Here is a 25067-nt window from a genome sequence, read left to right as displayed (position 1 = left end):
AATTCATAATCCCATAACTAAACACTTCTTGTCTCTCTGGGATAAACTAAAAACCAAATATCAGTTACAATCTCCACACAATCCTCTCCTTTCTTTTATCAGAAATCCGGCCTTTTATCCGGCATGGATCTACCCAAATTCTTTTAAAGCTTGGACAACATCAGGCATTCAGACACTAAATGACTTCATAGCATCTAAATCATTCCTTTCATTCCCATCGCTTAGAGAAAAATATGATCTACCAAACTCTGAGATATTTAGATATCTCCAAATCAAAAATTTCTATACACCATTCCTAAAGGGAGATACACCATTATCCCAATTATCCATTTTTGAATCAATCTGTACAAAAGATCCATTTGCTAAAGGTACAATTTCATCACTTTATAATCAATTATATGGAGTAGCAAATCTTAATAGACCCTCTTACATTCAGAGGTGGGAGGAGGACCTGGGACGAACTTTAGAAGACACGGACTGGTCTAACATATGGCTCACATCTAAGTCATCTTCACCCAACATCTTAGCACTGGAGACAAATTATAAAGTCCTAACTCGCTGGTACCTTGTACCCACTAGAGTGGCAAAATATTCACCTAATACCTCAGCTCTTTGTTTTCGAGGATGCCCAGAAATAGGCACATATTTACACATATGGTGGACGTGCCCAATAATCCAAACCTTCTGGAAGGAAGTCTTCGTGATTGCATCTAAAATATTTAAAAAAATAATACAACCAGATCCATATTTAACTTTACTTAATCTAAAACCGGAATGGTTAACACTCTCTCAATTCAAACTTGTGATCCAACTAATAACGGCTGCAAAACAAACAGTGGCTAAGGCATGGAAATCTCCTACATTGGTACTAGCAGAAACAATTCACAGAATGAATAATACAATGTCCCATGCTAAGATGGTAGCCATCGATCAAAATCAAATTCCAAAATTTGAAAAACTTTGGCATCCTTGGATAAAACAACAGTTCCTGTCAAACTTCAATGACTCTGTCCTGTTGCCATGGTAACAGATTAAATGACTTACAGAGACACCCATTCTAAGGCTTCAAAGAGAACTAAAAAGAATAATAAACTGACGAGCGGGACAACCTTGTGGACCATACCTCTACCTTTCAACCCTTTTTCTTCTTTCTCTTTCCTTTTCTCCACCTTACGATTAAAGCTCATTATCAGAATTTTTTTGACCTATATACACTCTACTTGTAAACAATATGTATAGTAGGTATAAATCATTTAAATACCTACAAAAGTAACTAAGGAAATGATATATATCTTTAATTTAGGTTTACGTGAACCCAATGTTTAATATTTGAAATTTCATGATATTTACCTATATAAACCCTACTGTAAAACAATGAGCTTACTTTATAGATCCTTGTAAACTTACTTTATGTATCTTTATAACATTGTATACTCAATAAACTTCTTTTGACAAGGAAAATGACCGACAAGAGATTAGAATCATTTTCTCCTTACGTTGACATAAAGAAGAAAAGCGCAGATCACCAAAATGAGCAGCCAGACAAGAAAGGACAATCTTCAGAATTTTAGACCTGAAACAGAACACCAGCTTAACCGCTTGCCGACCAGCCGCCACAGTTATACTGCGGTAGAATGGCACGGGCAGGCGAATCGCCGCCATGTTACGTCGGGCGCGCGGCCGGCGGGGGGGCGCCGGCTGCGACGATCGGATTCGATCAGGAACTGATCAATTCCCAGGCCCAGGCCAATGAAATGTGGCCTGGACCTGGTGATCGGTCCTAGCGAATGAGATCCTTCCCCTGTCTGTGTAACTGTAAACACTGACAGGGGAAGTGATGTCATCTCTCCTCGTGTCGGTCTTTTCCCGTTCCAGACCGAGAGGAGAGAAGACATCTCAGAGTGAGTTGCACAACACTACACTGACACCAGGTCACGTAGGCACACAATTCACCCCCCAATCACCCCCAAGTTAACCCCTTCACCCCCTGTCACTGTGTCACCCAGTACAGCATTCAGATTTCTTTTTGATCGCTGTACTGGTGTCATTAATGACACTAATCAGTGTTTGGGTAATTAGTCTTAGGCCCTGATAGGTCTAGGGACCCCCCTAACCCTCCACCAATAAAGGTTTAACCCCTTGATTACCCCCTGTCACCTGTGATCACTGTAAAAGTGTCATGGGTGACACAGTTTAGCTAGTTTATTTTTTTAAAGCATCAGGGCACCCGCCATATTTTACCCAATAAAGGTTTAACGGCGGGTGATCAAAATTAGGTTTTAGTGTCAGTCAGGGTCTGCGTCGCCCCAGGCAGTGTCAGATTAGTGCTAGTACCACTAACACCCACGCACGCACCGTACACCTCCCTTAGTGGTATAGTATCTGAACGGATCAATATCTAATCCGATCAGATCTATACTAGCGTCCCCAGTAGTTTAGGGTTCCCAAAAACGCAGTGTTAGCGGGATCAGCCCAGATACCTGCTAGCACCTGCATTTAGCCCCTCCGCCCGGCCCAGCCCACCCAAGTGCAGTATCGATCGATCACTGTCACTTACAAAACACAACACACATAACTGCAGAGTCAGGCCTGATCCCTGCGATTGCTAACAGTTTTTTTGGTAGCATTTGAATCAGTCGCTGACAGTCAGGAGCTTTTTTACCTGTGAGTCTCACTAGTATACCACTAAATTTAGAGCCCAAAATGTCAAATCGAAGGTACACTAGTGAAGAGGCCTACACGTTTCTTAGCATGACAGATAGTGAAGAGGAAGTCACTCATTTGCCAGATTCAGGCTCAGAATACGATCCTGTAGAGGACAGCGGCTCCATGACAGATAGCTCTGACAACGGAGTTGTGGTCCCTGCCAAGGTCAGGCGTACCAGACCCCGAACTTCTTCTGCTGTTGTTGAGGTGCAAGAACCGCAGGGCTCTCGTATGGAGCAGAGAAGTACTAGTGCCGCTATTCCTTCTGGTGAACTGGCAAGCACCAGCGGCCTAGTACACCCCGGTCGTACATCCAGCACTGCAGTAACACTTGGTGACGTGGCGAGTCCCATAAGTGCAGTTCAAGCTGGCGAGGTGGCAAGCACAAGTAGTGTCCCACTGCCACCAAGAAGATGAACACAGGCCCGTCGTGCCCATAGTGCCCTTCCTGTTGCATTCTCCAATCCTAATTGGGAACCCACCACTTCTGCAGCACCCGTACTTCCCCTATTCACTGGCCAACCCCGGCATTCAGGTGGAAACAGTTGATTTTACGTCACTTGATTTTTATTCGCTGTTTTTCACTGAAGATCTCTATAGATCTATTGTGGACTAGAGATGAGCTTCGAGTTCGAGTCGAACTCATGTTCGACTCGAACATTGGCTGTTCGCAAGTTCACCGAACAGCGAACAATTTGGGGTGTTCGCGGCAAATTCGAATGCCGCGGAACACCCTTTAAAAGTCTATGGGAGAAATCAAAAGTGCTAATTTTAAAGGCTAATATGCAAGTTATTGTCATAAAAAGTGTTTGGGGACCTGGGTCCTGCCCCAGGGGACATGGATCAATGCAAAAAAAAGTTTTAAAAACGGCCGTTTTTTCAGGAGCAGTGATTTTAATAATGCTTAAAGTCAATCAATAAAAGTGTAATATCCCTTTAAATTTCGTACCTGGGGGGTGTCTATAGTGTGCCTGTAAAGGGGCGCATGTTTCCTGTGTTTAGAACAGTCTGACAGCAAAATGACATTTTGAAGGAAAAAACTCATTTAAAACTACTCGCGGCTATTGCATTGCCGACAATACACATAGAAGTTCATTGATAAAAACGGCACGGGAATTCCCCAAAGGGGAACCCCGAACCAAAATTAAAAAAAAAAATGACGTGGGAGTCCCCCTAAATTCCATACCAGGCCCTTCAGGTCTGGTATGGATATTAAGGGGAACCCCAGCCAAAATTTTAAAAAAAAATGACGTGGGGTTCCCCCTAAATTCCATACCAGACCCTTCAGGTCTGGTATGGATTTTAAGGGGAACCCCGTGCCAAAAAAAAAAAAAAAAACGGCGTGGGGTCCCCCCAAAAATCCATACCAGACCCTTATCCGAGCACGCAACCTGGCAGGCCGCAGGAAAAGAGGGGGGGACGAGAGTGCGGCCCCCCCTCCCTCCTGAACCGTACCAGGCCACATGCCCTCAACATTGGGAGGGTGCTTTGGGGTAGCCCCCCAAAACACCTTGTCCCCATGTTGATGAGGACAAGGGCCTCATCCCCACAACCCTGGCCGGTGGTTGTGGGGGTCTGCGGGCGGAGGGCTTATCGGAATCTGGAAGCCCCCTTTAACAAGGTGACCCCCAGATCCCGGCCCCCCCCCTGTGTGAAATGGTAAGGGGGTACATAAGTACCCCTACCATTTCACGAAAAAAGTGTCAAAAATGTTAAAAATGACAAGAGACAGTTTTTGACAATTCCTTTATTTAAATGCTTCTTCTTTCTTCTATCTTCCTTCATCTTCTGGTTCTTCTGGTTCTTCTGGCTCTTCTGGTTCTTCCTCCGGCGTTCTCGTCCAGCATCTCCTCCGCGGCGTCTTCTATCTTCTTCTCCTCGGGCCGCTCCGCACCCATGGCATGGGGGGGAGGCTCCCGCTCTTCTCTTCTTCTTTTCTTCTCTTCTTCTCTTCTTCTTTTCTTCTCCGGGCCGCTCCGCAACCCATGCTGGCATGGAGGGAGGCTCCCGCTGTGTGACGGCGCTCCTCGTCTGACAGTTCTTAAATAACGGGGGGGGCGGGGCCACCCGGTGACCCCGCCCCCCTCTGACGCACGGTGACTTGACGGGACTTCCCTGTGACGTCACGGGGAATGCCACAGGGAAGTCCGGTCAAGTCACCGTGCGTCAGAGGGGGGCGGGGTCACCGGGTGGCCCCGCCCCCCCGTTATTTAAGAACTGTCAGACGAGGAGCGCCGTCACACAGCGGGAGCCTCCCTCCATGCCAGCATGGATTGCGGAGCGGCCCGGAGAAGAAAATGAAGAGAAGAAGAGAAGAAAAGAAGAAGAGAAGAGCGGGAGCCTCCCCCCCATGCCATGGGTGCGGAGCGGCCCGAGGAGAAGAAGACAGAAGATGCCGCGGAGGAGATGCTGGACGAGAACGCCGGAGGAAGAACCAGAAGAGCCAGAAGAACCAGAAGAACCAGAAGATGAAGGAAGATAGAAGAAAGAAGAAGCATTTAAATAAAGGAATTGTCAAAAACTGTCTCTTGTCATTTTTAACATTTTTGACACTTTCTTTGTGAAATGGTAGGGGTACTTATGTACCCCCTTACCATTTCACACAGGGGGGGGGCCGGGATCTGGGGGTCACCTTGTTAAAGGGGGCTTCCAGATTCCGATAAGCCCTCCGCCCGCAGACCCCCACAACCACCGGCCAGGGTTGTGGGGATGAGGCCCTTGTCCTCATCAACATGGGGACAAGGTGTTTTGGGGGGCTACCCCAAAGCACCCTCCCAATGTTGAGGGCATGTGGCCTGGTACGGTTCAGGAGGGAGGGGGGGCCGCACTCTCGTCCCCCCCTCTTTTCCTGCAGCCTGCCAGGTTGCGTGCTCGGATAAGGGTCTGGTATGGATTTTTGGGGGGACCCCACGCCGTTTTTTTTTTTTTTTTGGCGCGGGGTTCCCCTTAAAATCCATACCAGACCTGAAGGGTCTGGTATGGAATTTAGGGGGAACCCCACGTCATTTTTTTTTTTAAATTTTGGCCGGGGTTCCCCTTAATATCCATACCAGACCTGAAGGGCCTGGTATGGAATTTAGGAGGACTCCCACGTCATTTTTTTTTTTTAATTTTGGTTCGGGGTTCCCCTTTGGGGAATTCCCATGCCGTTTTTATCAATGAACTTCTATGTGTATTGTCGGCAATGCAATAGCCGCGAGTAGTTTTAAATGAGTTTTTTCCTTCAAAATGTCATTTTGCTGTCAGACTGTTCTAAACACAGGAAACATGCGCCCCTTTACAGGCATACTATAGACACCCCCCAGGTACGAAATTTAAAGGGATATTACACTTTTATTGTTTGACTTTAAGCATTATTAAAATCACTGCTCCTGAAAAAACGGCCGTTTTTAAAACTTTTTTTGCAATGATCCATGTCCCCTGGGGCAGGACCCAGGTCCCCAAACACTTTTTATGACAATAACTTTCATATAAGCCTTTAAAATTAGCACTTTTGATTATTCATGTTCGTGTCCCATAGACTTTAACGGTGTTCGCATGTTCGAACGAACTTTTTTCCTGTTCGCATGTTCTGGTGCGAACCGAACAGGGGGGTGTTCGGCTCATCCCTATTGTGGACCAAAGCAATTTGTATGCTGGTCAATTCATCGCTGCTAATCCCCAGCTGACCCTTGCCAGAGAATGGAAACCCTGTTATGGTCTCTGAATTTAAGATCTTTCTGGGCCTTTCCCTCAACATGGGCAAAACTAAAAAGAGTGAGTGGCGGTCATATTGGTCCACTGACCCAATTCACCATATGCCCGTGTTCTCTGCTTCTATGGCCAGGACACGATACAAGCAGATTTTGTGGTTCATGCACTTCAATGACAATGAACTCTGTCGCCCTCGGGGTGACCCTGGATTTGATCGGCTCTAGAAAATTCGGCCCCTCGTAAACCACTTCAACCAACGTTTTGCAGCCTTGTTTACTCCCCATCAAGTTGTCTGCATTGAGTCCCTGATTAAGTTTTCTGGCTGCTTGTCCATCAAACAGTATCTTCCCAGCAAGCGTGCCAGATACGGGGTCAAGATGTATAAGCTCTGTGACAGGGCCACAGGCTATACATGTAGTTTTATGGTTTACGAGGGCAAAGATAGTCACGTAGAGCCGACAAACTGCCCTGACTACATAGGAAGCGCTGGCAAGATAGTGTGGGACTTGGTGTCACCCTTATTTGGAAAGGGGTACCACTTGTACGTGGACAATTATTACATGAGCGTGACACTTTTTAGTCACTTGTTTGAACTTCAAATTGGCACATGTGGCACCGTGCGATCTAATCGCCGGGGCTTACCCCAGCGGCTTGAAGATTCCCGTCTTAGGCTGAGGGAGAGAGCCTGCTTGAGATGTAATAATTTGCTCGTTGTGAAGTGGAGGGATAATAAGAAAGTTTTCGTTCTGTCCTCCCTTTACGCAGATACGACAGTTCAAATTCCTACGGCGACTGGTGTTGTGGAGAAACCCCTCTGTGTCCACATATATAACCTTAACCACTTCAGCCCCGGAAGATTCGGCTGCTGAATGACCGGGCCATTTTTTGCGATTCGGCACTGCATCTATTTAACTGACTATTGCGCGGTCGTGCGACGTTGCACCCAAACAAAATTGGCGTCCTTTTTTTCCCACAAATAGAGCTTTCTTTTGGTGGTATTTGATCATCTCTGTGGTTTTTATTTTTTGCGCTATAAACAATAAAAGAGCAACAATTTTGAAAAAAACACAATAGTTTGTACTTTTTTCTATAATAAATATCCCCATTTTCTTTTTATAAAGCAATTTTTTTCTCAGTTTAGGCCGATATGTATTCTTCTACATATTTTTGGTAATCAAAATTGCAATAAGCGTATATTGATTGGTTTGCGCAAACGTTATAGTGTCTACAAAATAGGGGATAGATTTATAGCAATAAATATGATATATACTAGTAATGGCGGCGATCTGCGATTTTTATCATGACTGCGACATTATGCATTGATTACTGTAAAAATGTCACTGGCAGTGAAGGAGTTAACACTAGGGGGCGATCAAGGGATTAATTGTGTTCCCTGCTACGTGTTCTAACTGAAGGGGGGATTGGACTTGCTAGGGGAAAAGATAGATCGGTGTTCATACCCTGTTTGAACACACGATCAGTTTTTTCTCCCCTCAGAGAACCGGGATCTCTGTGTTTACACACAGAGATCCCGGTTCTCGACGAGTCACGAGTGATCGCGGGAGCACAGCGGACATCGAGGCTGCCGGGCACTTGCATTGGCCACCAGAAGAAGCGAGGTAACATGATGGTGATTCGCGCAGCCTAGCTATGTTGTCGCAGTATAACTGCAGTGGCTGGTCGGCAAGCAGTTAAAGGTAACCATCCTTACATGTGATCTGTTTGCTTGTAATTAGTGTGTGTGTATAAAAGGTCAATGAGTTTCTGGACTCCTGACAGACACTTGCATCTTTCATCCAGTGCTGCACTGACGTTTCTGGATTCTGAGTCATGAGGAAAGCAAAAGAATTGGCAAAGGATCGGCGGGAAAAGGTAGTTGAACTGTATAAAACAGGAAAAAGATATAAAAAGATATCCAAAGAATTGAGAATGACAATCAGCAGTGTTCAAACTCTAATAAAGAAGTGGAAAATGAGGGGTTCTGTTGAAACCAAACCACGGTCAGGTAGACCAACTAAAATTTCAGCCACAACTGCCAGGAAAATTGTTCGGGATGCAAAGAAAAACCCACAAATAACTTCAGGTGAAATACAGGACTCTGAAAACATGTGGTGTGGCTGTTTCAAGATGCACAATAAGGAGACACTTGAAGAAAGATGGGCTGCATGGTCGAGTCACCAGAAGAAAGCCCATGCTTTCTTCTCAGCCACTAGACCCAGCTCAGGTCCATGCTGGACCTGAGCTGGGTCTAGTGGCTCTACAATCAGAATGGAGAGTCTTTTCAACCAGCACCAAAATGGCAGAAACCAGGATCTATACCGACCTGACCTGCTTTTGGTGGATACTTTATATCTCCTCTAGAGGCTCTGTGAATATATACCACAGTCAAATATCTAGGCTACTGGCCTTTCCTTAGTGGGACTATTCTGTCCTATGTGGATCACTGGTTGTTGCTAACTTCCTGGTCTGATGCCTGTGCATGGTTTTGACGGACAAATATTTCTTTCCATTATTGAAATATGACCTCTCTCTGTCTGGGTGGAGCACTAACACTTGGGATTTAAGCTACAGATTTGGAACTTGCAAGCTCTTTGACCCTGAAGAAGATCTACATTTTGTTTTTTCGAAACGCGTTGGACGCTCTGTCTGCCTGACAGGTTTGGGGCTTTCTTTTCAGCTGTTTCCATTTATGCTCCCAACATATGTGTTTGTTTTTAGTTCCACTCTGATGTTGATTGGTATTTATGTCCAATAAATTTGTATATTTTTACATAAATATTGTTTGTGGTCCGTTTAAAGTCCCAATTTGAGGAACCTGCTTTTACTCTATGTAATGTGGTCAGGAATGTGGTCCACAATCAGTATAGTCAGCTAGTTGTGGCTGTGACGGGGGTCACTTTGGGTGGGGGGGTTTGTGCAACTCAGCTTACCTTGGAGAGCTCTGGAAACTCTGTGTCCAGCTTCCCCAGGTCTTCTTATGTGTACATCACCCTGTGTCTCTAATAGGAGCACAGGGTGAATGAGAACCCCACTATGATCTGTGCTAGTCAGACTCAATGTTGTATATATGTATATATTGTGTGTTGTCTCATGCCATTGTGTACTATTTGCTATGATCGTTTGGGGTGTGACTGTATTCTATTGTTCTATTGTGGCTGTCTGCCTCAAATATTATGGGATATGTAAGTGTGTTTGCTGTGAGGAAAGAGGGAGGGGGACTCCTCCAGGAGCCCCCCTGCGGATAAGACTGTTTACTGATGAGAAGTATAAACACACCTGACCTGTGTGTCTATTGTCATTGGACAATTTAACCCGCCCTGTTTTCCAAGGGTGGTGGAAAGAGTCTCTGAGTTATTTTATCTGTTGTGTCCATGTGTGATAATAAAGCAGTTTGTTGTTTGCCACTCTATACTGTGTTGCGGCTGGTGACTGGGTGGGCTAAACAGTCTTGGATAGTGTTGGATCTGGACAGAGGAAGCATTGACGGTGGACATAGTCCGGTTTTAGGACAAGGGTTCATCACAGTGGCTAATATATTTTCTGACACATTATACTTCAGGTAAAAGATTGCCGCTCCAATCTCTCAAATCCGTATCAAGACACCCGCCCTAATGGAACTCACAGGTGCTGGCTCTGCACAAGCTTGAGGAAAGAGAAAAATATCCTGGACGGCCGCACACCATAGAAGGCATCTTTATTGATATGAAGAAATAAAATCCAAATGCAGTCACCTCATGTACAGGGAGGAACAGGAAAGATAGCTAACATGTTTCACGCCCCATCATGGCGCTTATTCATAGCTCATGGCTCATAGCTCATATCAATAAAGATGCCTTCTATGGTGTGCGGCCGTCCAGGATATTTTTCTCTTTCCTCAAACATTATACTTTAGCCTGTATATTGTAATTGAGCGCATTTGACCACTCTTATTAGCGGGTCAGTAGTATGTAGGGCAGTGTACAGAGGTCAGTAGTATGTAGGGCAGTGTACAGAGGTCAGTAGTATGTAGGGCAGTGTACAGAGATCAGTAGGATGTAGAGCAGTGTACAGAGGTCAGTAGTATGTAGGGCATTGTACAGAGGTCAGTAGGATGTAGAGCAGTGTACAGAGGTCAGTAGTATGTATGGCAGTGTACAGAGGTCAGTAGTATGTAGGGCAGTGTACAGAGGTCAGTAGTATGTATGGCAGTGTACAGAGGTCAGTAGTATGTAGGGCAGTGTACAGAGGTCAGTAGTATGTAGGGCAGTGTACAGAGGTCAGTAGTATGTAGGGCAGTGTACAGAGGTCAGTAGTATGTAGGGCAGTGTACAGAGGTCAGTAGTATGTAGGGCAGTGTACAGAGATCAGTAGGATGTATGGCATTGTACAGAGGTCAGTAGTAGGAAGGGTAGTGTACAGAGATCAGTAGTATGTAGGGCAGTGTACAGAGGTCAGTAGTATGTAGAACAGTGTACAGAGGTCAGTAGTATGTAGGCAGTGTACAGAGGTCAGTAGTATGTAGAACAGTGTACAGAGGTCAGTAGTATGTAGGGCAGTGTACAGAGGTCAGTAGTATGTAGGGCAGTGTACAGAGGTCAGTAGTATGTAGGGCAGTGTACAGAGATCAGTAGTATGTAGTGCAGTGTACAGAGATCAGTAGTATGTAGAGCAGTGTACAGAGGTCAGTAGTATGTAGGGCAGTGTACAGAGGTCAGTAGGATGTAGGGCAGTGTACAGAGGTCAGTAGGATGTAGGGCAGTGTACAGAGGTCAGTAGGATGTAGGGCAGTGTACAGAGGTCAGTAGTATGTAGAACAGTGTACAGAGGTCAGTAGTATGTAGGGCAGTGTACAGAGGTCAGTAGTATGTAGAACAGTGTACAGAGGTCAGTAGTATGTAGGACAGTGTACAGAGGTCAGTAGTATGTAGAACAGTGTACAGAGGTCAGTAGTATGTAGGGCAGTGTACAGAGGTCAGTAGTATGTAGAGCAGTGTACAGAGGTCAGTAGTATGTAGGGCAGTGTACAGAGGTCAGCAGTATGTAGGGCAGTGTACAGAGGTCAGTAATATGTAGGGCAGTGTACAGAGGTCAGTAGTATGTAGTGCAGTGTACAGAGATCAGTAGTATGTAGAGCAGTGTACAGAGGTCAGTAGTATGAAGTGCAGTGTACAGAGGTCAGTAGTATGTAGAGCAATGTACAGAGGTCAGTAGTATGTAGAGCAGTGTACAGAGGTCAGTAGTATGTAGAGCAGTGTACAGAGGTCAGCAGTAAGTAAAGCAGTGTACAGAGGTCAGCAGTATGTAGAGCAGTGTACAGAGGTCAGTAGTATGTAGAGCAGTGTACAGAGGTCAGCAGTAGGTAAAGCAGTGTACAGAGGGCAGCAGTATGTAGGGCAGTGTACAGGAGGTCACTAGAGCAGAGGATAGTGGTCAGCAGGCAGTGTACAAGGATCAGCAGGGCAGAGTGCAAGGGTAGGCAGGGTGGAAAATGGGTTCAGAAGGGCATTGAACAGGTCATCAGAGCAGCGGACAGGGGTCATTAGAGTAGAGAACAGAGGTAAGCAGGGCAGAGGATGGGAGTCAGCAGGGCAGGTAGAGTATAGGGGTCATCAGAGTCAGCAAGGGGGAGAAGAAAAGGGTCAGCAGGGCAGAGGACAAAGGTCAGCAGGGCAAATAAGTAGGTAATCATGGCAGTGTACAGGGGTCAGGAGGGCAAAGCACAGGAATTAGCAGGGTAGTTGGAGGGTGTACCAGGTTGTGGCCCGTGGGGCACACATAGGCATATGGCAGCTGACTAGGGGGTTAGAAGCAGAGTGTGGTACAAAGGAGACAGATTCAGACACAGGAATGGGTCAAAGGTTAGGATGGGTAAAAAAAAAGGATGGGTAGTAAAGAATCATAGTCAAATACAAACCAAAATCAGTAACCTAAGAAAAAGAAATGCAGAACCACAAGAGCTAACACAGAGTGGAGCCTTAGGCTTATCATGAAACTATTACTCAGACAATGGGTGTTGGCCAGGACGAAAAAAAACCACAGTAGGTCCTTAAGCGCTAGAACTGACAAACATTAAAGACCATTGTCATGTCATATTAATATTTCAAAAAATGGCTAGAGCCCAGTGCAGCTGCTAACTCCTGGAGGGAAGTGGGCAACAAAATAGACAAAAATGCAGCACTCGATGGGACCAGCAATAAAAGAGTGTTATGAATGATTTAAACAATCGAGTACATTTATTGGATGCACATCGAAATTAAAAAACAACTGGCAATAAAAAGGTAAAATCAAACTGATTAAAAACAAATCACTGTCAGAATTGAAGTACTCCGAATGTTAGTGTAAGCGATGCCGCCGTAACTCCAGATAACAAAGGGTTAATGTCAGCAAGTGTGCTTTGTATATCAATTCTCAGTAGCAGACTCTGTAACTCCAGTGTGCACAAAAAATGGAATGGGAGGGACACCGCTCTCTAGAGTGCAACAGGTGACTAAACGTGGATACCAGACTCACTGTGAACGGAAGGTATCCTGTAGATCGTGTCAAATGATTCCACCGGTTGGGCTGGCTGACCAGCTGAGCTAGGACCTGGCTTGCTGAACAGCGCTCTGGATGGTACACGGTGAATCCGAGGGCCGGAGATCAAGATCAGAGCCGGAAGTGAGGAGAGACCAAATGCTGGGCGGATCACAAGCTCTGTTGTGTTGCCGTGGCGACCGTGACTAACATGTTTCACGCACCTGCGCTTCGTCAAAGTGAGGAGTATGTTGCAGACGCACTTTCTCAAGGTTTCATCCGCAAATCCTCTTCTCCTGCTGGTGCTGGTTTCTTCTTTGTGAAGAAGAAGAGTGGTGAACTGAGACTTTGTATTGATTATAGGGGTCTCAATCGTTTCATGATTAAGAATGCCTACCCGATTCTGTTGATTACAGTTATTTGATCTCCTCAAGGGAGCAACGGTTTTCACAAAGCTTGATTTGAGAGGGGCATACAATCTCGTGCAGATTAAGGAGGGCGACGAGTGGAAAACTGTGTTTAATACTAGAACAGGCCATTATGAGTACCTTGTAATGCCTTTTGGCCTTTGTAATGCCCCGGCAGTTTTCCAGGAATTTATTAACGATGTCCTCCGAGATTTGTTGCAGTTAAGTGTGGTGGTTTATCTCGATGATATTCTCATATGTTCCAAGTCCCTGGAGAGCCACCAACCAGATGTCTGTCGTGTGCTTCAGAAACAAAGAGAAAACAATCTCTATTGTAAACTGGAGAAGTGCAAGTTCCATCGTGAACAGGTTAAATTCCACTGCTGGTTTTTCGATGGACCCAGAGAAACTTTTGGCAGTCCTACAGTGGCCCCGACCCGTGGGTTTACGTCCTCTGCAGCATTTCCTGGGCTTTGCCAAGTATTATCGGAAGTTCATTCAGGAAGTCCATTAAGGCCTTTGAGAGTCTCAAGGCTGCCTTTGTTTCTGCTCCTGTGTTGGCACATCCTGATCCTACGTTGCCTTTTATCCTAGAAGTTGATGCTTCTGAGGCTGGAGTTGGCGCCCTTCGGTCTCAACGTCCTAACTCTTAGAGAGCTATGCATCCGTGTTGCTACTTTTCCAAGAAATTGTTACCTGCAGAGTGCAATTACGAGATTGGTGACAGAGAGCTGTTGGCGATCATTTTAGCACTGAAAGAATGGAGACATCTCCTTGAAGGTACCACTGTGCCGGTTCTCATTCTTACTGACCATAAGAATCTCACATTCTTGTCTCAGGCTAAGTGCATCTTTCCCAGAAGGGCGCAATGGGCTCTTTTCTTGTCGAGTTTTAATTACTGTACATTGTCTCATTCTTACCTGGTACTAAGAATGTAAGGGCTGACGCCTTGTCATGACAATTTTCCTCCACTTCCAAGTTGGAGTCGGTTCCGGTTCCTATGATTCCTCCTGATCGTATCCTGGCTATGGTTCGCACCAGTCTTACTTCTCCTTTGGGTGACAAAATTCTTGCTGCTCAGGTCCATGCTTCTCCTGAGAAACCTTGTGACCGCTGCTTTGTCCCAGAGAGTCTCCGTACTGCCGTGCTCCATGCTTACCATTCTCCCAAGGCAGCTGGCAACCCTGGGAAGAATCAACTTGTTTGGGCCATTTCTCAACAATTCTGGTGGCCTAGTCTACGGACTGATGTAACTGCCTTCGTAGCTGCCTGTTCTGTGTGTGCTCAAAGTAAGACTTCACGACACCTTCCAGTGGGCCTCCTACAACCCATACCCAATGGAGAGAGGCCCTGGACCCACCTGTCTATGGATTTCATTGTGGAGTTACCCAACAACCAAAGCAACACTGTTATCCTTATGGTGGTTGACCGGTTCTCAAAGATGTGTCATTGTATTCCACTTAAGAAGCTGCCCACTTCTAAGGAACTGGCTTCCATTTTTGCTCGGGAGATCTTTTGCTTACATGTTCTGCCCAAGGTGATTGTCTCGGACAGGGGTAGTCAGTTTGTCTCCTGGTTCTGGCGAGCCTTTTGTGCACAGTTGGGAATTCAGCTTGCTTTCTCCTCTGCGTATTACCAGGAGGCTAATGGGGCCACAGAACGAGCCAATCAGTCCTTGGAGCAATTCCTACTGGTCAGACCTATTACCCTGGGCAAAGTTTGCTCACAACAGTGCCTTGAATTCTGCTTCCCGATTGTCCCGGTTTATGGCGAATTATGGCTTCCAACCTTCCATGTTGCCTGACTCCTTTGTTCCGCAGAGTATTCCTGCATTAGAGGAGCATCTCCGTGGTCTTCGTTCCACTTGGGCACAAGTTCGGGAGGCTTTGCAACATGCTAACGATAGGTACAGACTCCATGCTGACTGCAGATGCCTGCCTGCACCTTCCTTCCAGGTTGGGGACAGGGTCTGGCTGTCGTCTCGCAACCTCCAACTTCGTGTTCCTTCTTTGAAGTTCGGACCTCGTTTTATTGGGCCTTTCGGTATCCTTTGCAGGATTAACCCAGTGGCTTACGCCTTGGACCTTCCTCCTAGTATGCGCATCTCAAATGTGTTTCATGTCTCCTTATTGAAACCTTTGCTCTGCAATCGCTTTACCACCTCAGTGCCACGTCCTCACCTTATACAGGTTGAGAACCATGAGGATTATGAAGTACAATCCATTATTTACTCCTGTAGGTTCCGTTGGTGCATACAGTACCTGGTACATTGGAAAGGGTATGGTCCGGAGGAATGCTCTTGGGTCTCATCCTCGGACATACATGCCCCTGTCCTCCTCCGTGATTTCCATAGACATTTTCCCCTCAAGCCCGGTGGCCCTCCGAGGGGGAGGGGTTGTTGAGGAGGGGGTACTGTCAGGGCTGGACTCAGCCATTCCTTCTCTGAGCTGGCCGCTCAGCTGTCGGCTAATTGCCAGCTCCCATCTCTCTCCACAGTTACCCAGCTGTTGTTGATTCTGCTTGTCAGTCCTGCCTTCTTAAAGTCATCCAGCTCACTTGATCTCTGCCTTCGCCTTTGTTAACATCAGAGAGACTTTCTCCTGCTTTCCTGTTGAAGACTTGCTCGGCTGACATTCGTTCTGGCTCCTGATCCTGCTTGCTGTACTACTACGTTTATCTCTGGTTCTCTGACATATGCTTGGCTGTGGCGGCTGGTGATCAATAATTCAGGGGGGAAGGGACACCCCCCCCCAAGACAGACATGAATGCAGGGAACACAGGAACACCCCCCCCCCCCCGTGGGAGAAGGACGGACTCCTTACCTTAGGAGGGGAAGATGTCCTGCCTGGGATTTCTCCAATCTACCCTCCTCCTCCCTCCCCTGTCCGAGCCGAGTGTCTATTAGGGCCACAATGCGACCGAGAACCCCAGTTTGATCTGTACCAATCAGACTCACTGTACAACCACACTGGAATGTTGTGTATATATATATATATATATATATATATATATATATATATATATATATATATATATATATATATATATATTGTCTCATACTGTTGGGGACTCTTTGCTGGGTCGATTGGGGTGTGGCTGTATTCCATTGTTCTATTGTGTCTGTCTGCCTTGGGTATTATGTGATGTGTATGTGTATTTGCTGTGAGGAGGGAGGGGGGAATTCCTCTAACAGCTCTCCTCTCCCTGCTGATTGGACAGTCTGAATGCAAAGGGAGGGTTACCTCTTTGTACCTGTGTTTCAATAAACAGTTCATGTTGAGCAACCAAAACAAGTACTGCCTCACACAGAGTGTGGGACGTTTTTCATTACAGATTTTATGACAATAAAATATTTTTTTACAGAGAGGTATGTTTTCTGTTTTATATGGCTGGTATTACATGTGAAGATCCACGAAGGAGAGAGCTGAGCTGTGAAAGCCATAAGGATATCCATCCATCCATCCGCACAGATCTCCATTTATCCCTCAAAGGGAACTGCATGCTTTGACTCTCTGGTAAAACAGGAGCAGGAGGTGAGCTGCTAGAGAGCACTGGTGGTGGATTGCACGAGCGCCTGTTTTTGATTTATTGTGATCATTGATCTAAGGATTTATTAGATTTTTCTTTCTAGTTTTGAAAGGTTTTGTTTTTTTCACTTTTCTGGGAAGAAGACATGAATTGTGTTGATATACTCGAATATTAAGAGACTTTTTCTTTTTGTTACACTTATATTGTGTTTTATGTATGTTATATTACTACTACTGTACTAAATTTATCATATACAGATAAGATTGTTCACCCAACACTGATTCTCCTTCGCGTATTCGAAAATTGGGAAGGTGGAAATATGAGGGCAGTTGCTCACGCTGACCAACACACATGACCACCTAAATTGATTGAATGGTCTATCCCGGTACTGATACAATGACAAGATTAATGTGATAAAAATCAAATTTTAATACATAGAAACCATACAAAAATATTATTAAAAAAGTATACACCACAAGTAACTAACTACTAAAGGGTTCCCCCGTAGAGTTTCTATTGGAGTGGAGTATAGGTTGTTTCCTCTACCGGTTTCACGGTCTAAACTGCTTCTTCAGGAAGAGTGGTCTATGAAATAGATAATACATTAAGACAAAACATATTTACAGAGCAAAATAAACTTTAACAACATACTACAATGTTAAAGTAGGAAGACCTGCTCACCCGATTGGACAAAACCGACTAGCGCCAGGACCCGACAAATTCCCCCCCGTGGAGGACAAGGGGGATGTGAATGACAATCTCTGATTAGAAGGTAATAATAAAGGTTGGGGTATAAAAAAGTTTTTATAAAAAGGTGGTGTAGTACAGTGGTGGAGGAACCAAGATAGTGCTGCTGTGGGGCCGAATGCGGGGGGAGGGGGGGGGAGATGGAGGGAAAGGGGGAGGGAGGGAAGGGGGCGGGGACAGGATGTGGATGACAAAAGGAGTGAGGGAAGGGACAACTGGGATGAGGGGGAAGGGTGGTGGGGAGAAATTACCAAGGGAAAAAGGGGGGGGGGGTGAAAAGGGAAGGAGGGGGGGGAAAGAAAGGAAAGACAAGAGGGAGAGAGAAAAAGAATGAAAAAAGGAAAAGGGGGAAGGGGGGAAGAGGGGGGAAAAAAAGAGAAGAAATAAGGAGAAGGAAGGGTCATAGTAGGGGAAAGCGGGGACAGGGGGAGGGGAGAGGAAAACAGCAAGCCAGGGAGGAAAGGGTAGGAACTGGAGAGGCAGGGGTAAAGGGAAGGGGAGGATGGAAGAGGAAGGGGCAGGGGGAAGAGGATAGGGGAGAGTACTGGGACAGGACATAAAAGGGAGGGGAACGGGAAGGGAGGGAAACCTAAACAGAAAGGGGGCAGAATATGGGGTGAAAAAAAAAAGGAGGGGAGGGGGGAAAAAGGAAAGGGAAGAGGTAGGGGAGGACAGGACAGGGAGCAACAGAAAATAAAGAAGTGAAACTATGAAAGTGAGGAAATAAGTGAGGACAAAAAAGGGGGGGGGGAAAGGGGGAGAAGAGGGAAAGGGGAAACCAAGGGGTGTGAGGGAAGGGGGGTTTAGATGGTGATAGAGTAATAGAAGTGAAAGGAAAGTAGTGTGGAGGGGGGGGAGAGAAGAAAGAGGAAGTGTGAAAGGGAAAACACCATGCCCACCACAGTGGCATATGTTAAGGTAAAACAACTCACCAGGCTGTAAAAATAACCATAGTAAGGTAATTGCAAGGGCTGGATGTAATATAGGGCGGTACAGAGTTAGATTAGATGGGAGCACAGTCAAAGGTAGCTCTCCTCTCCCTGTTGATTGGACAGTCTGAATGCAACGGGAGTGTTACCTCTGTGTACCTGTGTTTCAATAAATAGTTCATGTTGAGTAACCAAAACGAGTACTGCCTAGTTATTGGTTGTCAGCGGTTTGGAATATCTGATATCTATATTCAGACTGGAGGTATATGACGAAAGCACTCACGCGGAGTGTGGGACGTTTCGTTACAGATTTTATGACAATTAAAACATTTTTTACAGAGAGGTATGTTTTCTGTTTTATATGGTTGATATTACATGTGAACATCCATGAAGGAGAGAGCTGAGCTGTGAAAGCCATAAGGATATCCATCCACACGCACAGATCTCCATTTATCCCTCAAGGGGAACTGTGCTTTGACTCTCTGGTAAAGCAGGAGCTGGAGGTGAGCTGCTAGAGAGCTAGAGAGCACTGGTGATGGATTGTATGAGCGCCTGTTTTTGATTTATTGTGATCGTTGATCTAAGGATTTATTCGATTTTTCTTTCTAGTTTTGAAAGGTTTTGTTTTTTTCACGTTTCTGGGAAAAAGAAGTGAATTGTGTTTATATACTTGAATTTTAAGAGACTTTTTCTTTTTGTTTTTTTCCTTTTTCTTTTTACACTTATATTGTGTTTTATGTATGTTATATTACTACTTTACTGATGATTGCGCTGTACTAAATTTATCCTATACAGATAAGATTGTTCACCCAACACTGATTGTCCTTCACGTATTCATTTTATACGCCCATGGATACCGTCAAAGAGCGACCACCATGTGTGCCACCATCCATATTAACCAATCTTATCTTAGATGAAATGAACCCCAGTTGGTGGATATGATTGCCGCACTGCCAGTACTGTCACCAGTCTGCCTTGCGTTCATTAGTGGGACTGTACAGTAGACATGTGCACTGCTGAAAAACGTGTTTGTTTTGTTTTCCGAAAATTCAGAAATTCGGAATTTGTAAGTTCGAAAATCCAAAAATTCGAAAGAACGAAAATCCCAAAATTCAAAATAATAACTAACTAATAATGACTAACTATTAAATTATAGGTATTGGAATTTCTGCTCAAATTTGGCTGTTAGTGAACGTAACAAATACAAATTTATCTGAAGTTAGGAATTGTCCAAAATAAAGAATGCCGCATTAAAACAAATGGAACGGAACAAAATAATAATAAATAATAATAATACGTTTTTATTATTATTGTTATTTATTATTATTAATTCGTTACGTTACGTTCGTTTAGATGCGGCATTCGTTAATACGGATAATTCGTAACATCAGATGAATTCGTATTCCTTACGTTCACTCATGCAGCGTACACACGAGCGGACTTTTCTATCGGACTGGTCGGACGGACCGAGTCCGGCGGACAATCTGATCGTGTGTGGGCTTCATCGGACCTTCAGCGGACTTTTCCAGTCGAAAATCTGACGAACTTTAGATTTGAAACATACTTCAAATCTTTTCGACGGACTTGAATCCGGTTGAAAAATCCGCTCGTCTGTATGCTAGTCCAACGGACGAAAACCGACGCTAGGGCAGCTATTGGCTACTGGCTATCAACTTCCTTATTTTAGTCCGGTGTACGTCATCATGTACGAATCCGTCGGACTTTGGTGTGATAGTGTGTAGGGAAGTCCGTTCGTTCAAAAGTCCGTCGGAAGTCCGTCAAAAGTCCGTCGAAAGTCCGTCGGAAATTCCGTCGGAAAGTCCGCCCGTGTGTATGTGGCATAACAGCCAAATTTGAAAGGAAATTCCAATACCTATAATTTAATAGTTAGTAATAGTTAAGATATTATTAGTTAGTTATTATTTCAGATTTTCACATTTTTGAATTTTCGTTCTTATTTTCGTTCCTTTGAATTTTCTGATTTTCGTATTTTCTAATTTTCGAAGAACATCCGGCATTTCCTCCTTACTTTGTGCGTTTCTCTTTTTCCTTTGACAGAGGGAGTAGACAGCCAGAATGAGCAGAAGCACAATGAGGGAGACCATGATGGTGAAGGTGGTGATGGTGGTGTACAACGGTGCCAAGCTGAAAGAGAGGAACAAGGAGAACATTTACCTCATTGTACCAACAGGATACGATTTCTGTGAATATAGCTGAACTCAGATATAACAGACACAAATTCATGTAGTTATGTAATCATCTATACATCATTAGGGGCCTATTTACACGTCCACAATGCGGAGCTACATACACAGCAGCTCTTGTTAGAGGGATATCTTTGTTATGGCAGCAGCTATCTACCATAACCCCGGTATCCTCTTCTTCGGTCCAATTTCCGATAATAGTGGTCTCTGCGGTGGATTCACTGCAAGATCACTTTTATCAGCGGCGGGAGAGGGCACCCCCCTCCCGCCATGCACCGGTGCCTCCCACCGCTTACCGGGGCCGCCAGCAGCTCATGTCAGTGGCACGGAGACGAGTGAGGTGAAGATGGCCCCCAGCCGTCTCCATACCATTGCAAAATGTCACTTCCGCCCATAGCTCTTAAAGGGCCATTTTTTTTCAAATGACAAATTTTTTTTTTTTTTTTATTGCATTTTAGTGTAAATATGAGATGTGAGGTCTTTTTGACCCCAGATCTCATTTTTAAGAGATCCTGTCATGCTTTTTTCCTATTACAAGGGATGTTTACATTCCTTGTAATAGGAATAAAAGTGACACCTTTTTTTAAAAAAGAACAGTGTAAAAATAAAAAATAAAAAAGGTAAAATAAATAAGGAAAAAAAAAACTTAAACGCGCCCCGTCCCGTCAAGCTCACATGCAGAAGCGAATGCATACGTGAGTAGCGCCCACATATGAAAACAGTGTTCAAACCACACATGTGAGGTATCGCCGCGATCAGTAGAGCAAGAGCAATAATTCTAGCCCTAGACATCCTCTGTAACTCAAAACATGCAACCTGTACAATTTTTTAAACATCGCCTATGGAGATTTTTAAGGGTAGAGGCTCAGTATAGAGGAGATACTGGAGGTAGAGGAGAGGCTCAGTATAGAGGAGATACTGGATGTAGAGTAGAGGCTCAGTATAGAGGAGATACTGGAGGTAGAGGAGAGGCTCAGTATAAAGAAGATACTGGATGTAGAGTAGAGCCTCAGTATAGAGGAGATACTGGAGGTAGAGGAGAGGCTCAGTATAGAGGAGATACTGGATGTAGAGTAGAGGCTCAGTATAGAGGAGATACTGGATGTAGAGTAGAGGCTCAGTATAGAGGAGATACTGAAGGTAGAGGAGAGGCTCAGTATAGAGGAGATACTGGAGGTAGAGGAGAGGCTCAGTATAGAGGAGATACTGGAGGTAGAGTAGAGGCTCAGTATAGAGGAGATACTGGAGGTAGAGGAGAGGCTCAGTATAGAGAATATACTGGAGGTAGAGGAGAGGCTCAGTATAGAGGAGATACTGAAGGTAGAGGAGAGGTTCAGTATAGAGGAGATACTGGAGGTAGAGGAGAGGCTCAGTATAGAGGATATACTGAAGGTAGAGGAGAGGCTCAGTATAGAGGAGATACTGAAGGTAGAGGAGAGGCTCAGTATAGAGGAGATACTGGAGGTAGAGGAGAGGTTCAGTATAGAGGGAATACTGAAGGTAGAGGAGAGGCTCAGTATAGAGGAGATACTGGAGGTAGAGGAGAGGATCAGTATAGAGGAGATACTGGAGGTAGAGGAGATGTTCAGTATAGAGGAGATACTGGAGGTAGAGGAGAGGCTCCGTATAGAGGAGATACTGGAGGTAGAGGAGATGTTCAGTAATGAGGAGATACTGGAGGTAGAGGAGAGGCTCAGTATAGAGGAGATACTGGAGGTAGAGGAGATGTTCAGTATAGAGGAGATACTGGAGGTAGAGGAGAGGCTCAGTATAGAGGAGATACTGGATGTAGAGGAGAGGCTCAGTATAGAGGAGATACTGGAGGTAGAGGTGAGGCTCAGTATAGAGGAGATACTGGAGGTAGAGGAGAGTCTCAGAATAGAGGAGATGCTGGAGGTAGAGGAGAGGCTCAGTATAGAGGAGATACTGGAGGTAGAGGAGAGGCTCAGTGTAGAGGAGATACTGGAGGTAGAGGAGAGGCTCAGTATAGAGGAGATACTGGAGGTAGAGGAGAGGCTCAGTATAGAGGGGATACTGAAGGTAGAGGCAGGGATGGACTAGGACAAAAATTTGGCCCTGTACTTCATCCAGACTGGCCCACTTTAATTTTGCAAACAAGCACAAAAACAAGTGAAGTGGGAGGGCTAACGTCATGCAGAAACATTGCTACAGCCTCAGTGGGCAGGTTAAGTGGTATACAGAGACAGGTTAGGTGGTATACAGAACCAGGTTAGGTGGTATATAGTGCCAGGTTAGGTAGTATATAGTGCCAGGCTAGGTGGTATACAGAACCAGGTTAGGTGGTATACAGAACCAGGTTAGGTGGTATATAGTGCCAGGTTAGGTGGTATACAGAGCCAGGTTAGGCTGGTATAAAGAGCCAGGTTAGGTGGTATACAGAGACAGGTTAGGTGGTATACAGAAACAGGTTAGGTGGTATATAGTGCCAGGTTAGGTAGTATATAGTGCCAGGCTAGGTGGTATACAGAACCAGGTTAGGTGGTATACAGAACCAGGTTGGGTGGTATATAGTACCAGGTTAGGTGGTATACAGAGCCAGGTTAGGCTGGTATAAAGAGCCAGGTTAGGTGATATACAGAGCCAGGTTAGGTGATATACAGAGCCAGGTTAGGTGGTATAAAGTGCCAGGTTAGGTGGTATATAGTGCCAGGTTAGGTGGTATACAGTGCCAGAGTAAATACATGACAATGTGAATAGATAAAAGAATACTGGTCCTGTCCCCCTCTTCCTCCATCACCTACACTAGAAGTATGAACACATGACTGTCCCTGCTGCTGCAGAACCTCCTTCTCCCCCTCCCTGAAATAAACATAAAGAAAAAAACTCACATGGGAATTAGCAGCACGCTGAGGACTAATGGTGGCTTCTTCCTGGAACACTGAAGTCAAAATGTGGTGGGTGGGAGGAGAAGAGGGAGGGGCTGCAGCATGGACAAAGCATTATTGGCTAACACTGAGATGAGATGCAAAAATCTCCCCTCCCCCCTCCCTTTGATGGTCGGGAATGGGATTGTGAAATATCATCATCCAGCCCTGCATCTAAGTGTTGTGTGCCCTCTTCCACACATGGTGGAGATGTATTTTGCACAGGGGCAGGATTAGAGGTGGAAGCGCTGCTGCTCAAGCCGGCTCTGCCTGCTTCTCATTATGACACGCAGGAGACCCGGACTGCAGAGTGAGAGACACACAGAGCAAACCGGCCCATTGAGCCATCGGCCCACCGGGAAACTCCCGATAGTCCCAATGGCCAGTACATGCCTGGTTAGAGGAGAGGCTTAGTATAGAGGAGATACTGGAGGTAGACTGCCATCCACCCAACCCCCTCCAACCCTATTTTTAGCTCAACTATTCTAATTGGCCTGTGGACATGTTAGAAGATCTTGTTCCCTTTTTATTTATTTTTGCCACCTAGGAAAAATTAATGGAAAAAAAAATAGTGAGATATCCACAGCTTCTCACCTATTGTTTTCATCATCATCATCATCATCATCATCATCAGCATGATCATCATCATAACTATCCTCCTCCTCATCGTTCCTAGGATCACTGGTTTCCTTATCTTAAAAGAATTAAAACAAAGCAGAGTTTACACAGCTCCTCCACACGTTGGTCTGTAGTTCCCCTGAAAGTAATTTTACCAGATCAACAAGATTTACTAACATTTTGTAAGCCATCTTTCCTTTTCTCTTAAAGCCACAAATCATAGAATAGGACAGAACATCTATCTCAGAGAGCTCTTTGCTGATCCGGCCTTTTATCTGCCTGGGCAGGAGACAAATGTCATTGTGTCATTGAAGCAGCAGGCACCAGCCATGTCTTTAGCAGTCAGTGACATAATTGGGCCTCATTCACTTGCTGGCCAGGAATTTCCAGCCATGTAAACAAAGGGGCGAGGATAGCACTGACATCACTGACCAAATATGGTCATGTCAACAGCAACAGTAGATGACATCATTTCCCAGATATAGCCACTTGGCCATATTTTGGGAATACCCCACCCTATTGTTTACATTTGTGGACAGGACCAGAGCTGTCATTTGTTGCGAGTGTAGCGATGGGATAAGACAAGCCCATCAGTTGGCGGGTTTTTTCTTTTAGCAAGTTGGCGAGCAATGTTCATCATGGTTGTCCCTGGATGATGTGAGTGACAATGAAATTTCATAATGGGACATTTTTTTTAAAAATAAAACACTTGTCAAAAGGTGTGTTTTTATTTACACATGTTTTGTGACTGTGTAGGGACACTGTGTACCCTTTTCTCTTTTATGTGGAGGGGCTGGTATTTAGGGGCCCCTTTATTGTTAAAGGGACTTCCAGATTCTGATAAGCCCCCCCACCTAC

The 25067-nt window shown here is 45.2% G+C and overlaps 1 protein-coding gene across 1 annotated transcript in view; it reads right to left on the bottom strand.

Moving 5' to 3' along the window:
* The window catches only part of LOC141128837 (uncharacterized), a 120674-nt gene extending 96274 nt beyond the window's left edge, over nucleotides 1-24400 (bottom strand). The window contains exons 1-3 of the mRNA XM_073616394.1: nucleotides 24365-24400; nucleotides 24186-24280; nucleotides 20532-20647 (exon numbers count right to left, since the gene is read on the bottom strand). Of these exons, the coding sequence (XP_073472495.1) occupies nucleotides 20532-20647; nucleotides 24186-24280; nucleotides 24365-24400 (247 nt within the window). The remainder of the gene's footprint in view (nucleotides 1-20531; nucleotides 20648-24185; nucleotides 24281-24364) is intronic.
* Nucleotides 24401-25067: the final 667 nt, after the last annotated feature.

This window comes from Aquarana catesbeiana, linkage group LG01 (genome assembly GCF_042186555.1).
Source record: "Aquarana catesbeiana isolate 2022-GZ linkage group LG01, ASM4218655v1, whole genome shotgun sequence".
Taxonomy (NCBI): domain Eukaryota; kingdom Metazoa; phylum Chordata; class Amphibia; order Anura; family Ranidae; genus Aquarana; species Aquarana catesbeiana.
This window is presented reverse-complemented; position numbering and strand designations above follow the sequence as displayed.